The 15,990-nt window shown below is 50.0% G+C and overlaps 1 protein-coding gene across 2 annotated transcripts in view; it reads left to right on the forward strand.

Annotated features, from left to right (window-relative positions):
* Positions 1–15,990, forward strand: part of LOC106569858 (E3 ubiquitin-protein ligase pellino homolog 1) — a 71,105-nt gene that overhangs the window by 45,751 nt on the left and 9,364 nt on the right. For both annotated transcript variants that reach the window (XM_082978738.1, XM_082978737.1), the window contains 4 exons: positions 1,304–1,433; positions 2,150–2,251; positions 8,225–8,422; positions 9,281–9,469. In XM_082978738.1, the coding sequence (XP_082834864.1) occupies positions 1,304–1,433; positions 2,150–2,251; positions 8,225–8,422; positions 9,281–9,469 (619 nt within the window). The remainder of the gene's footprint in view (positions 1–1,303; positions 1,434–2,149; positions 2,252–8,224; positions 8,423–9,280; positions 9,470–15,990) is intronic.

Genomic DNA, 15,990 nt, shown 5'->3' on the forward strand with positions numbered 1-15,990 from the left:
TAGATGATTATAACAGTAGTGTTGGTCCTGGTCTCCAGACTGTCAGGTAGATGATTATAACAGTAGTGTTGGTCCTGGTCTCCAGACTGTCAGGTAGATGATTATAACAGTAGTGTTGGTCTCCAGGCTGTCAGGTAGATGATTATAACAGTAGTGTTGGTCTCCAGGCTGTCAGGTAGATGATTATAACAGTAGTGTTGGTCCTGGTCTCCAGGCTGTCAGGTAGATGATTATAACAGTAGTGTTGGTCTCCAGGCTGTCAGGTAGATGATTATAACAGTAGTGTTGGTCTCCAGGCTGTCAGGTAGATGATTATAACAGTAGTGTTGGTCCTGGTCTCCAGGCTGTCAGGTAGAGGATTATAACAGTAGTGTTGGTCCTGGTCTCCAGGCTGTCAGGTAGATGATTGTAACAGTAGTGTTGGTCCTGGTCTCCAGGCTATCAGGTAGATGATTGTAACAGTAGTGTTGGTCCTGGTTTCCAGGCTGTCTGGTAGATGATTATAACAGTAGTGTTCGTCTCCAGACTGTCAGGTAGATGATTATAACAGTAGTGTTGGTCTCCAGGCTGTCAGGTAGATGATTATAACAGTAGTGTTGGTCTCCAGGCTGTCAGGTAGATGATTATAACATTAGTGTTGTTCCTGGTCTCCAGGCTGTCAGGTAGATGATTATAACAGTAGTGTTGGTCCTGGTCTCCAGGCTGTCAGGTAGATGATTATAACAGTAGTGTTGGTCTCCAGGCTGTCAGGTAGATGATTATAACAGTAGTGTTGGTCCTGGTCTCCAGGCTGTCAGGTAGATGATTATAACAGTAGTGTTGGTCCTGGTCACCAGGCTGTCAGGTAGATGATTATAACAGTAGTGTTGGTCCTGGTCACCAGGCTGTCAGGTAGATGATTATAACAGTAGTGTTGATCCTGGTCTCCAGGCTGTCAGGTAGATGATTATAACAGTAGTGTTGGTCCTGGTCTCCAGACTGTCAGGTAGATGATTATAACAGTAGTGTTGGTCTATCAGTGATGAGTGAGCTATCAGCAGAGCTGGAACACACAGAGACACACAGCATAAACCTAACCCTAACTTTATACCTAGCCTTTGTCCTCATGTGGACATGGGAAATACTTTGGGGGTTTTCCAGTACCCACAAGGACAGTAATACAAGCCCAGACACTCACACACACAATGACAGGCATGTCTGTGAACTCACAGCAACTCTCCCTGCCTGCTCTAGGAACACCTCTTGCTTCCCAAATGGCATCCTATCCCTTTGTTTATCCCTCTCTCCGTCTCTCTGTCTTTAGGTACAATGGCTCTCTACCCAACGGTGATCGAGGCAGGAGGAAAAGCCGTTTCAGTCTGTCTAGGAGGCCCAAGGCTAATGGTGTCAGACCCAGCACAGTGCACGCTGCCTGCACCGCACAGGCAGCTAAGGTAACACACACCTACACACACACACACCCCTACCAGTCTCTCTTGTCATGATTTGTGTTTTGTCTTATATTTGTCATTTTAATCCCAGCACCTGTCCCTGCAGGAGGCATTTTGCCCTTTGGTAGGCCGTCGTTGTATATAAGATTTGTTTCTTAACTGACTTGTCTAGTTAAATAAAGGTAAAAAAAACTATTGGAATTCAATTAAAAACCTACACACACACACACACACAACCCCATAACACTCCTGCCTTGGTTAACAGTGTGAGTATGTGAACCATGCCTTTATGAACACACGGAACACACTGGCTGTTTACGGGAGAGTTAAGTGTGAACTGTCCAATGAAGGGCAGCAGACAGATGTCCTACAAAGTGTGTCCTTGGAAACACATGTCTGTTTCCATCCTGTTTATTAACTCTTTAAACAGGCCTGTTAAACCACAAGGCTGGCATTATTGGGGAGGATTTGGAATAGTGATTGAGGTGTGTGTGGGAGGGAGGGGGAAACGTCTTGAACGCTACTTAGCAGATAGAAATATAACAAAAAGAGCTGAGGACAGAACCTTGTCTGTTCAACATTTCTATACTGAACGTTCCTCTTTTCTCCATTCCTCCCCCGTCTTTCCCTGTCTCCGTCCTCCCTCCCTCCCTCCCCTCTGTCCCTCCCTCCCTCCCCTGTGTCCCTCCCCTCCCTCCCTCCCTCCCTCCCCTCTCCAGGCTATCAGCAACAAGGACCAACACAGCATCTCCTACACGTTATCCAGAGGTCAGACGGTGGTGGTGGAGTATACTCATGATAACAACACAGACATGTTCCAGGTAACTACAAACTCAGAGTTCTGGGCCCAGTTGTATAAAACAACTTAAGGACATTTTCTCTTAGTTTCCTTCACTTTTAAGTCAGTTGCAAAAAAAAAAAATTAAGGCAAATGTCCCCCTTAAATGAAGTGAAAAGGTTACGGGTGTCCGTGAGGTCCGTTTTAAGTGCTTCATTCAGTATGGATATCAATGTAAACAGTGTTTTTGTGGAGGTGAAGGTTGCTTTCATCTGCCCACCAGCAGATTTTCTACTTGGTAGTGCTTCTCTTGTCCATACAAAATACTCAGATATCTGTTAAATTAGCCTACCTTTTAAAAAAACAATATTATAGTCGTATCAGGTGTAGGGTGTTATTTAGTCTGGATCATCAGGGTAAAGCACATCTGGAACGTTCTGTCTTCTGGGCTACTTTGTGTTTAAAACAATAAGCCAGACACCAGGCCCAGGAACATGACATGTTGGAGAGGTGAGGGGAAAACAATAAGCCAGACACCAGGCCCAGGACCATGACATGTTGGAGAGGTGAGGGGAAAACAATAAGCCAGACACCAGGCCCAGGAACATGACATGTTGGAGAGGTGGGGGGAAAACAATAAGCCAGACACCAGGCCCAAGAACATGACATGTTGGAGAGGTGAGGGGAAAACAATAAGCCAGACACCAGGCCCAGGACCATGACATGTTGGAGAGGTGAGGGGAAAACAATAAGCCAGACACCAGGCCCAGGACCATGACATGTTGGAGAGGTGAGGGGAAAACAATAAGCCAGACACCAGGCCCAGGAACATGACATGTTGGAGAGGTGAGGGGAAAACAATAAGCCAGACACCAGGCCCAGGACCATGACATGACATGTTGGAGAGGTGGGGGGAAAACAATAAGCCAGACACCAGGCCCAGGACCATGACATGTTGGAGAGGTGAGGGGAAAACAATAAGCCAGACACCAGGCCCAGGACCATGACATGTTGGAGAGGTGAGGGGAAAACAATAAGCCAGACACCAGGCCCAGGACCATGACATGTTGGAGAGGTGGGGGGAAAACAATAAGCCAGACACCAGGCCCAGGAACATGACATGTTGGAGAGGTGAGGGGAAAACAATAAGCCAGACACCAGGCCCAGGAACATGACATGTTGGAGAGGTGAGGGGAAAACAATAAGCCAGACACCAGGCCCAGGAACATGACATGTTGGAGAGGTGAGGGGAAAACAATAAGCCAGACACCAGGCCCAGGACCATGACATGTTGGAGAGGTGGGGGGAAAACAATAAGCCAGACACCAGGCCCAGGAACATGACATGTTGGAGAGGTGAGGGGAAAACAATAAGCCAGACACCAGGCCCAGGACCATGACATGTTGGAGAGGTGAGGGGAAAACAATAAGCCAGACACCAGGCCCAGGACCATGACATGTTGGAGAGGTGAGGGGAAAACAATAAGCCAGACACCAGGCCCAGGAACATGACATGTTGGAGAGGTGAGGGGAAAACAATAAGCCAGACACCAGGCCCAGGACCATGACATGTTGGAGAGGTGAGGGGAAAACAATAAGCCAGACACCAGGCCCAGGAACATGACATGTTGGAGAGGTGAGGGGAAAACAATAAGCCAGACACCAGGCCCAGGACCATGACATGTTGGAGAGGTGAGGGGAAAACAATAAGCCAGACACCAGGCCCAGGAACATGACATGTTGGAGAGGTGAGGGGAAAACAATAAGCCAGACACCAGGCCCAGGAACATGACATGTTGGAGAGGTGAGGGGAAAACAATAAGCCAGACACCAGGCCCAGGACCATGACATGTTGGAGAGGTGAGGGGAAAACAATAAGCCAGACACCAGGCCCAGGAACATGACATGTTGGAGAGGTGAGGGGAAAACAATAAGCCAGACACCAGGCCCAGGAACATGACATGTTGGAGAGGTGGGGGGAAAACAATAAGCCAGACACCAGGCCCAGGACCATGACATGTTGGAGAGGTGAGGGGAAAACAATAAGCCAGACACCAGGCCCAGGAACATGACATGTTGGAGAGGTGAGGGGAAAACAATAAGCCAGACACCAGGCCCAGGAACATGACATGTTGGAGAGGTGAGGGGAAAACAATAAGCCAGACACCAGGCCCAGGACCATGACATGACATGTTGGAGAGGTGAGGGGAAAACAATAAGCCAGACACCAGGCCCAGGAACATGACATGTTGGAGAGGTGAGGGGAAAACAATAAGCCAGACACCAGGCCCAGGACCATGACATGTTAGAGAGGTGAGGGGAAAACAATAAGCCAGACACCAGGCCCAGGACCATGACATGTTGGAGAGGTGAGGGGAAAACAATAAGCCAGACACCAGGCCCAGGACCATGACATGTTGGAGAGGTGAGGGGAAAACAATAAGCCAGACACCAGGCCCAGGAACATGACATGTTGGAGAGGTGAGGGGAAAACAATAAGCCAGACACCAGGCCCAGGAACATGACATGTTGGAGAGGTGAGGGGAAAACAATAAGCCAGACACCAGGCCCAGGAACATGACATGTTGGAGAGGTGAGGGGAAAACAATAAGCCAGACACCAGGCCCAGGAACATGACATGTTGGAGAGGTGAGGGGAAAACAATAAGCCAGACACCAGGCCCAGGAACATGACATGTTGGAGAGGTGAGGGGAAAACAATAAGCCAGACACCAGGCCCAGGAACATGACATGTTGGAGAGGTGGGGGGAAAACAATAAGCCAGACACCAGGCCCAGGAACATGACATGTTGGAGAGGTGAGGGGAAAACAATAAGCCAGACACCAGGCCCAGGAACATGACATGTTGGAGAGGTGGGGGGAAAACAATAAGCCAGACACCAGGCCCAGGAACATGACATGTTGGAGAGGTGAGGGGAAAACAATAAGCCAGACACCAGGCCCAGGAACATGACATGTTGGAGAGGTGGGGGGAAAACAATAAGCCAGACACCAGGCCCAGGAACATGACATGTTGGAGAGGTGGGGGGAAAACAATAAGCCAGACACCAGGCCCAGGAACATGACATGTTGGAGAGGTGAGGGGAAAACAATAAGCCAGACACCAGGCCCAGGACCATGACATGTTGGAGAGGTGAGGGGAAAACAATAAGCCAGACACCAGGCCCAGGACCATGACATGTTGGAGAGGTGAGGGGAAAACAATAAGCCAGACACCAGGCCCAGGACCATGACATGACATGTTGGAGAGGTGAGGGGAAAACAATAAGCCAGACACCAGGCCCAGGAACATGACATGTTGGAGAGGTGAGGGGAAAACAATAAGCCAGACACCAGGCCCAGGAACATGACATGTTGGAGAGGTGAGGGGAAAACAATAAGCCAGACACCAGGCCCAGGACCATGACATGACATGTTGGAGAGGTGAGGGGAAAACAATAAGCCAGACACCAGGCCCAGGACCATGACATGTTGGAGAGGTGAGGGGAAAACAATAAGCCAGACACCAGGCCCAGGAACATGACATGACATGTTGGAGAGGTGAGGGGAAAACAATAAGCCAGACACCAGGCCCAGGACCATGACATGTTGGAGAGGTGGGGGGAAAACAATAAGCCAGACACCAGGCCCAGGACCATGACATGTTGGAGAGGTGGGGGGAAAACAATAAGCCAGACACCAGGCCCAGGACCATGACATGTTGGAGAGGTGGGGGGAAAACAATAAGCCAGACACCAGGCCCAGGACCATGACATGTTGGAGAGGTGAGGGGAAAACAATAAGCCAGACACCAGGCCCAGGAACATGACATGACATGTTGGAGAGGTGAGGGGAAAACAATAAGCCAGACACCAGGCCCAGGACCATGACATGACATGTTGGAGAGGTGAGGGGAAAACAATAAGCCAGACACCAGGCCCAGGACCATGACATGTTGGAGAGGTGGGGGGAAAACAATAAGCCAGACACCAGGCCCAGGAACATGACATGTTGGAGAGGTGAGGGGAAAACAATAAGCCAGACACCAGGCCCAGGACCATGACATGTTGGAGAGGTGAGGGGAAAACAATAAGCCAGACACCAGGCCCAGGAACATGACATGTTGGAGAGGTGAGGGGAAAACAATAAGCCAGACACCAGGCCCAGGACCATGACATGTTGGAGAGGTGAGGGGAAAACAATAAGCCAGACACCAGGCCCAGGAACATGACATGTTGGAGAGGTGGGGGGAAAACAATAAGCCAGACACCAGGCCCAGGAACATGACATGTTGGAGAGGTGAGGGGAAAACAATAAGCCAGACACCAGGCCCAGGAACATGACATGTTGGAGAGGTGAGGGGAAAACAATAAGCCAGACACCAGGCCCAGGAACATGACATGTTGGAGAGGTGAGGGGAAAACAATAAGCCAGACACCAGGCCCAGGAACATGACATGTTGGAGAGGTGGGGGGAAAACAATAAGCCAGACACCAGGCCCAGGACCATGACATGTTGGAGAGGTGAGGGGAAAACAATAAGCCAGACACCAGGCCCAGGACCATGACATGTTGGAGAGGTGAGGGGAAAACAATAAGCCAGACACCAGGCCCAGGAACATGACATGTTGGAGAGGTGAGGGGAAAACAATAAGCCAGACACCAGGCCCAGGACCATGACATGACATGTTGGAGAGGTGAGGGGAAAACAATAAGCCAGACACCAGGCCCAGGAACATGACATGTTGGAGAGGTGAGGGGAAAACAATAAGCCAGACACCAGGCCCAGGAACATGACATGTTGGAGAGGTGAGGGGAAAACAATAAGCCAGACACCAGGCCCAGGACCATGACATGTTGGAGAGGTGAGGGGAAAACAATAAGCCAGACACCAGGCCCAGGAACATGACATGTTGGAGAGGTGAGGGGAAAACAATAAGCCAGACACCAGGCCCAGGAACATGACATGTTGGAGAGGTGAGGGGAAAACAATAAGCCAGACACCAGGCCCAGGAACATGACATGTTGGAGAGGTGGGGGGGGGGGCTGTTAGGCTCTGAGATTTTACACTGCTTTGGTGCTCTCCACTCTTTCTACATTGTTCTGTTGCTTTATGTTAATAACTACCATATATTTTGAACATTTAGGCAGTTAGGTAAAAAGGGAATTTGGTATGTCGCCGTGCGGTGTGCTCGCCGTGCGGTGTGCTCGCCGTGCTGTCAGACTCTGGCGCTGCAGTCAAGTTTTAAATATGCTAAACCATAGTTTGTGACATCACGGTGTCGCCACCATCAACGATGGCTGTCACACATCGATAGACCATACAATCTTAAAGTCACCCAACACTAATGTAGTGCACTTCTTTTGACCAGGGCCCAAAGGGCTCTGTAGTGCACCCAGTTTGTCATTGTTCCCCTCTAATGAGGGACTGGTTTAGACCTGGGACACCAGGTGGGTGATATTAATGATCAGGTAGAACAGAAAGGCTCCTGACCTCGTAGGGTCAGAGTTGAATATCCCTGCCCTGTATAGTTCACGTCTTTTAACCAGGGGCCATAGGGCTCTGTAGTGCACCCTATTCCCTAAGTAGTGCACTTCTTTTAACCAGGGCCCATAGGACTATTAGGGTGCCATTTGGGACCTATCCATATTGTTATATTTTTATGTGAATGTATTGGCTTGTTTGTACTTTGAAATGTGTTGTGTGTTTACTAGTTCCAGTATGAAGATAGTATTGTCTGAGTCAGAATGGCCCATAGGGCAGGAGCCTGTTTCTGTGAGGCAGTCTGAAGTACCAGTAAACCCCCTTGATAAGACCTTTTTAATGTGGATAAATAACATATTACCTGTTTTGAATGGAATTAGCTTTAAATCTACCTGTGCAGTCAATGTCTCTAAACACATTTACCCCTCTGTCTTTCTCTCTCCCCATTTCTCTCCCTCTGTCTCCACATAAAGTCAAGCTACTTGTAACATATTTTCTCTTCTCTCCCACCGTTCCCCTCCCTCCTCCTGTCAGATTGGTCGCTCCACAGAGAGCCCTATAGACTTTGTGGTAACCGACACGGTGGCAGGGAGCCAGAGTAACTCAGACACCCAGTCAGTCCAGAGCACCATCTCTCGCTTCGCCTGCCGTGTCATGTGTCAGAGGACGCCCCCCTACACCGCACGCATCTACGCTGCCGGCTTCGACAGCTCCAAGAACATCTTCCTAGGGGTGAGTGGGGGGAGGGGAGGTGTGGGACGGGGGGAGGGGAGGTGTGGGACGGGACGAGGGGAGGTGTGGGTCGGGACGAGGGGAGGTGTGGGTCGGGACGAGGGGAGGTGTGGGACGGGACGAGGGGAGGTGTGGGACGGGACGAGGGGAGGTGTGGGTCGGGACGAGGGGAGGTGTGGGACGGGACGAGGGGAGGTGTGGGACGGGACGAGGGGAGGTGTGGGTCGGGACGAGGGGAGGTGTGTGTGTGTGTGGGTCGAGGGGAGGTGTGGGTCGGGGGGAGGGGAGGTGTGGGTCGGGGGGAGGGGAGGGGAGGTGTGTGTGTGTGGGACGAGGGGAGGTGTGTGTGTGTGGGACGAGGGGAGGTGTGTGTGTGTGGGACGAGGGGAGGTGTGGGACGGGACGAGGGGAGGTGTGGGACGGGACGAGGGGAGGTGTGTGTGTGTGTGTGTGTGTGTGGGACGAGGAGAGGTGTGTGTGTGTGTGGGACGAGGAGAGGTGTGTGTGTGTGTGTGGGACGAGGGGAGGTGTGGGACGGGACGGGACGGGACGGGGGAGGTGTGTGTGTGTGGGTCAGGGGGAGAGGAGGTGTGTGTGTGTGGGACGAGGGGAGGTGTGTGTGGGACGAGGGGAGGTGTGGGACGGGACGGGGGAGGTGTGTGTGTGTGTGTGGGTCAGGGGGAGGGGAGGTGTGTGTGTCACTAAAATGAAAATGGGGGGGATTTTCCCCTCCCTCTCTCTCTTGATTTGTTAAAATATTCAGAAAGGTACATACCACACAGTACAGTAAATCATGACACCATAAAGACAATGAACAACTTACTTTCTATTCCCCTCTCTACCCCCCCGCTCCATCAGGAGAAGGCAGCTAAATGGAAGACGTGTGACAGTCAGATGGACGGACTGACCACCAACGGCGTGCTGGTGATGCACCCTCGCCACGGCTTCACAGAGGACTCCAAACCGGGCGTCTGGAGAGAGATCTCCGTCTGCGGAAACGTCTTCACCCTCCGAGAGACCCGCTCCGCTCAGCAGCGGGGCAAGATGGTGAGACACACACACACACACCTGGCAAGATGGTGAGACACACACACACACACACACACACACACACACACACACACAGGGCAAGATGGTGAGACACACACACACACACAGAGGGCAAGATGGGGGGAGGGGGGAGGGAGGAGAGGAGTAATGTGAAAAACACATTCTACTATAAAGGGAGAGGGATAGAGAGATATAATGCGAGAGAGAGATATATGATTCCACAAGTTTATTTTTATTTTTTATTTTTTTCACTACTCGTTAGCAATTCCAAATGGCAGTGAAGGTCTTTATTAAGCATCATCCCACCTCCCCTCTTTCTCCTCGCTTCCTCTCATTCCTCTCCTTCTCTCATTCCTCTCCTCCTTCTCTCATCCCTCTCCTCATGTCTCCCATGCAGCAACAAATGAACGAGTACGTTATGTGGAGCTTTTAATAGTGAAGAGTTAACCATGTGTTGTCCAGCATTTAAAGAACCCACTTCCTATTTCACAGCTGATTGGCTGTTTTAGATACTAGGCGGGCACCAATAGAAACGTCCCGTTACATCATGTACAGAGCCTGGTGAAAGTCTACACATACGCTTTGCACAGTCTTCATATTTATCTGCCTGACAAGGAAATCTAAAAAGGCATTAAATTAGATTTGTTTCCTTCCGATCTACACAACCTATTTTTCCTAATGAATAAAAACAAAAATGAAGATGTATTGATTGTGTATGTCTTCACAGCCCAGAGTTCATACTTGGTGGAAGCACCTTTTGGCTGCTGTTACAACTGTGAATCATTTTGAAAAAGATTCTACCAACTTTACACAACTCTTAGCCCACATGGGAAACAAATACTGTAGTATATTTAAGCAGTAAGGCCTGAGGGAGTGTGGTATATGACCAATATACCACGGCTAAGGGCTGTTCTTAGGCACAACGTGGCAGGAAGAGAAAAATGTAGCTCCGGTCTTTTAGTTTTGAATGGTTTGGGTTAGAGACAAGCGGTTTTCTGCATTGTGAAGGTCCAACCACGGAGACACAGCCATGCTCTGTGTGTTTCTATAGCAGAGGCTCTGGTATAGCTAAGCCCAGAGCCATACAGTACCAGGGGCTCTGGTATAGCTAAGCCCAGAGCCATACAGTACCAGGGGCTCTGGTATAGCTAAGCCCAGAGCCATACAGTACCAGGGGCTCTGGTATAGCTAAGCCCAGAGCCATACAGTACCAGGGGCTCTGGTATAGCTAAGCCCAGAGCCATACAGTACCAGGGGCTCTGGTATAGCTAAGCCCAGAGCCATACAGTACCAGGGGCTCTGGTATAGCTAAGCCCAGAGCCACACAGTACCAGGGGCTCTGGTATAGCTAAGCCCAGAGCCACACAGTACCAGGGGCTCTGGTATAGCTAAGCCCAGAGCCATACAGTACCAGGGGCTCTGGTATAGCTAAGCCCAGAGCCATACAGTACCAGGGGCTCTGGTATAGCTAAGCCCAGAGCCATACAGTACCAGGGGCTCTGGTATAGCTAAGCCCAGAGCCATACAGTACCAGGGGCTCTGGTATAGCTAAGCCCAGAGCCATACAGTACCAGGGGCTCTGGTATAGCTAAGCCCAGAGCCATACAGTACCAGGGGCTCTGGTATAGCTAAGCCCAGAGCCACACAGTACCAGGGGCTCTGGTATAGCTAAGCCCAGAGCCACACAGTACCAGGGGCTCTGGTATAGCTAAGCCCAGAGCCACACAGTACCAGGGGCTCTGGTATAGCTAAGCCCAGAGCCATACAGTACCAGGGGCTCTGGTATAGCTAAGCCCAGAGCCATACAGTACCAGGGGCTCTGGTATAGCTAAGCCCAGAGCCATACAGTACCAGGGGCTCTGGTATAGCTAAGCCCAGAGCCATACAGTACCAGGGGCTCTGGTATAGCTAAGCCCAGAGCCATATATTAAGAAATAAATGACTTGCTTTGGATGCTCACCTCTCAAATGTAACATTAGCTTGAGAACACTGGACTTAAAACAACCACACAGATATACTTAAGTAACGTTTAATGTTTTACCTGACCGCCACTAGTGCTCCCAAGTCAAAAGTCCACTGGTCACGTTAATAAGTGAGTATTAAAAAAAGAAAGTTTCACAGCACCTGAGAGTTCCTCAAGGCCTCGGCACACCGGTGGGAACCAAGCATCTACAGAATGCCACAGGAAAATGACCTCCTGTATAAAGTAGTGCAGTCACCCACCTTCCCTGTGCCCTCCTGTATAATGTAATGCAGTCACCCACCTTCCCTGAGCCCTCCTGTATAATGTAATGCAGTCACCCACCTTCCCTGAGCCCTCCTGTATAATGTAATGCAGTCACCCACCTTCCCTGAGCCCTCCTGTATAATGTAATGCAGTCACCCACCTTCCCTGAGCCCTCCTGTATAATGTAATGCAGTCACCCACCTTCCCTGTGCCCTCCTGTATAATGTAATGCAGTCACCCACCTTCCCTGAGCCCTCCTGTATAATGTAATGCAGTCACCCACCTTCCCTGAGCCCTCCTGTATAATGTAATGCAGTCACCCACCTTCCCTGAGCCCTCCTGTATAAAGTAGTGCAGTCACCTACCTTCCCTGAGCCCTCCTGTATAATGTAATGCAGTCACCCACCTTCCCTGAGCCCTCCTGTATAATGTAATGCAGTCACCCACCTTCCCTGAGCCCTCCTGTATAATGTAATGCAGTCACCCACCTTCCCTGAGCCCTCCTGTATAAAGTAGTGCAGTCACCCACCTTCCCTGAGCCCTCCTGTAGGAAGTAGTGTAGTCACTCACCTTCCCTGAGCCCTCCTGTAGAACGTAGTGCAGTCACCCACCTTCCCTGAGCCCTCCTGTATAATGTAGTGCAGTCACCCACCTTCCCTGAGCCCTCCTGTATAATGTAGTGCAGTCACCCACCTTCCCTGAGCCGTCCTGTAGAAAGTAGTGCAGTCACCTACCTTCCCTGAGCCCTCCTGTAGAAAGTAGTGCAGTCACATGAATTAAATGAACCTCCACACAGCTGCAGGGTACAGTAATGTCATGGAGAAGAAGAACAATACCACACTTCATCATTTATCCTGAATTTAAAGGGGCAATCTGCGACAAAAACCAAGTGTTACCCGTTACTGATTTGGTAAACAGCCGAGGGATGGGCTGGAGAAATGGATCCTCTCATGTTCACAGACAGAGTAATGGATACAAGGACTGACCATCCATGATGTCAAACGTATAGATTTAACCAAGTTTTACATTTACGTTGTTTACAAACAGTGAAGGATAACAAGCTTATATTTGGAAGAAAGTTGAACTAAACTAATTAGGCATTTTATAAGTTATATTCTTCAATCACAGATTGGCCTATTTTTAATCTGAACTTTTCAGCTCCAACTAAAGAAGCCTGGTAAGCCTTAGCAAGACCCTTTTAGTGGTCAAAACATTTATTTAAGGAAAAAGCAAAACTTAGGACAAGAACATGTTTAGGCCTTTGTCTTCTCCTTGACATGTCTTAGGTTTAGTGTGAATGTCAGGGATTTCAGCCTGTAGCCTATGGCAGTATACCCAGCCTGTAGTTGATTTCAGCCTGTAGCCTATGGCAGTATACCCAGCCTGTAGTTGATGTGAGCCTGTAGCCTATGGCAGTATACCCAGCCTGTAGTTGATGTGAGCCTGTAGCCTATGGCAGTATACCCAGCCTGTAGTTGATTTCAGCCTGTAGCCTATGGCAGTATACCCAGCCTGTAGTTGATGTGAGGCTGTAGCCTATGGCAGTATACCCAGCCTGGAGTTGATGTGAGCCTGTAGCCTATGGCAGTATACCCAGCCTGTAGTTGATGTGAGCCTGTAGCCTATGGCAGTATACCCAGCCTGTAGTTGATGTGAGCCTGTAGCCTATGGCAGTATACCCAGCCTGTAGTTGATTTGAGGCTGTAGCCTCGGGCAGTATACCCAGCCTGTAGTTGATTTGAGGCTGTAGCCTATGGCAGTATACCCAGCCTGTAGTTGATGTGAGGCTGTAGCCTATGGCAGTATACCCAGCCTGGAGTTGATTTGAGGCTGTAGCCTATGGCAGTATACCCAGCCTGTAGTTGATGTGAGCCTGTAGCCTATGGCAGTATACCCAGCCTGTAGTTGATGTGAGCCTGTAGCCTATGGCAGTATACCCAGCCTGTAGTTGATGTGAGCCTGTAGCCTATGGCAGTATACCCAGCCTGGAGTTGATGTGAGCCTGTAGCCTATGGCAGTATACCCAGCCTGTAGTTGATGTGAGCCTGTAGCCTATGGCAGTATACCCAGCCTGTAGTGATGTGAGCTGTAGCCTATGGCAGTATACCCAGCCTGAGTTGATGTGAGCCTGTAGCCTATGGCAGTATACCCAGCCTGTAGTTGATGTGAGCCTGTAGCCTATGGCAGTATACCCAGCCTGTAGTTGATGTGAGCCTGTAGCCTATGGCAGTATACCCAGCCTGTAGTTGATGTGAGCGTGTAGCCTATGGCAGTATACCCAGCCTGTAGTTGATTTGAGGCTGTAGCCTATGGCAGTATACCCAGCCTGTAGTTGATTTGAGCCTGTAGCCTATGGCAGTATACCCAGCCTGTAGTTGATTTGAGGCTGTAGCCTATGGCAGTATACCCAGCCTGTAGTTGATTTGAGCCTGTAGCCTATGGCAGTATACCCAGCCTGGAGTTGATGTGAGCCTGTAGCCTATGGCAGTATACCCAGCCTGTAGTTGATGTGAGCCTGTAGCCTATGGCAGTATACCCAGCCTGTAGTTGATGTGAGCCTGTAGCCTATGGCAGTATACCCAGCCTGTAGTTGATGTGAGCCTGTAGCCTATGGCAGTATACCCAGCCTGTAGTTGATGTGAGCCTGTAGCCTATGGCAGTATACCCAGCCTGTTGTTGATGTGAGCCTGTAGCCTATGGCAGTATACCCAGCCTGTTGTTGATGTGAGCCTGTAGCCTATGGCAGTATACCCAGCCTGTAGTTGATGTGAGCCTGTAGCCTATGGCAGTATACCCAGCCTGTAGTTGATGTGAGCCTGTAGCCTATGGCAGTATACCCAGCCTGTAGTTGATTTGAGGCTGTAGCCTATGGCAGTATACCCAGCCTGTAGTTGATGTGAGCCTGTAGCCTATGGCAGTATACCCAGCCTGTAGTTGATGTGAGCCTGTAGCCTATGGCAGTATACCCAGCCTGTAGTTGATTTGTGGCTGTAGCCTATGGCAGTATACCCAACCTGTAGTTGATGTGAGCCTGTAGCCTATGGCAGTATACCCAGCCTGTAGTTGATTTGAGGCTGTAGCCTATGGCAGTATACCCAGCCTGTAGTTGATGTGAGGCTGTAGCCTATGGCAGTATACCCAGCCTGTAGTTGATGTGAGCCTGTAGCCTATGGCAGTATACCCAGCCTGTAGTTGATTTGAGCCTGTAGCCTATGGCAGTATACCCAGCCTGTAGTTGATTTGAGCCTGTAGCCTATGGCAGTATACCCAGCCTGTAGTTGATGTGAGCCTGTAGCCTATGGCAGTATACCCAGCCTGTAGTTGATGTGAGCCTGTAGCCTATGGCAGTATACCCAGCCTGTAGTTGATGTGAGCCTGTAGCCTATGGCAGTATACCCAGCCTGTAGTTGATGTGAGCCTGTAGCCTATGGCAGTATACCCAGCCTGTAGTTGATGTGAGCCTGTAGCCTATGGCAGTATACCCAGCCTGTTGTTGATGTGAGCCTGTAGCCTATGGCAGTATACCCAGCCTGTTGTTGATGTGAGCCTGTAGCCTATGGCAGTATACCCAGCCTGTAGTTGATGTGAGCCTGTAGCCTATGGCAGTATACCCAGCCTGTAGTTGATGTGAGCCTGTAGCCTATGGCAGTATACCCAGCCTGTAGTTGATTTGAGGCTGTAGCCTATGGCAGTATTCCCAGCCTGTAGTTGATGTGAGCCTGTAGCCTATGGCAGTATACCCAGCCTGTAGTTGATGTGAGCCTGTAGCCTATGGCAGTATACCCAGCCTGTAGTTGATTTGTGGCTGTAGCCTATGGCAGTATACCCAACCTGTAGTTGATGTGAGCCTGTAGCCTATGGCAGTATACCCAGCCTGTAGTTGATTTTGTGAGCCTGTAGCCTATGGCAGTATACCCAGCCTGTAGTTGATTTCAGCCTGTAGCCTATGGCAGTATACCCAGCCTGTAGTTGATGTGAGCCTGTAGCCTATGGCAGTATACCCAGCCTGTAGTTGATTTGAGGCTGTAGCCTATGGCAGTATACCCAGCCTGTAGTTGATGTGAGCCTGTAGCTTATGGCAGTATACCCAGCCTGTAGTTGATTTGAGGCTGAAGCCTATGGTAGTATACCCAGCTTGTAGTTGATTTGAGGCTGAAGCCTATGGCAGTATACCCAGCCTGTAGTTGATTTGAGGCTGTAGCCTCGGGCAGTATACCCAGCCTGTTGTTGATTTGAGGCTGTAGCCTATGCCAGTATAACCAGCCTGTTGTTGATTTGAGGCTGTAGCCTA

The sequence above is a fragment of the Salmo salar genome, chromosome 01, assembly GCF_965601325.2.
Source record: "Salmo salar chromosome 01, fSalSal1, whole genome shotgun sequence".
Lineage (NCBI taxonomy): Eukaryota > Metazoa > Chordata > Actinopteri > Salmoniformes > Salmonidae > Salmo > Salmo salar.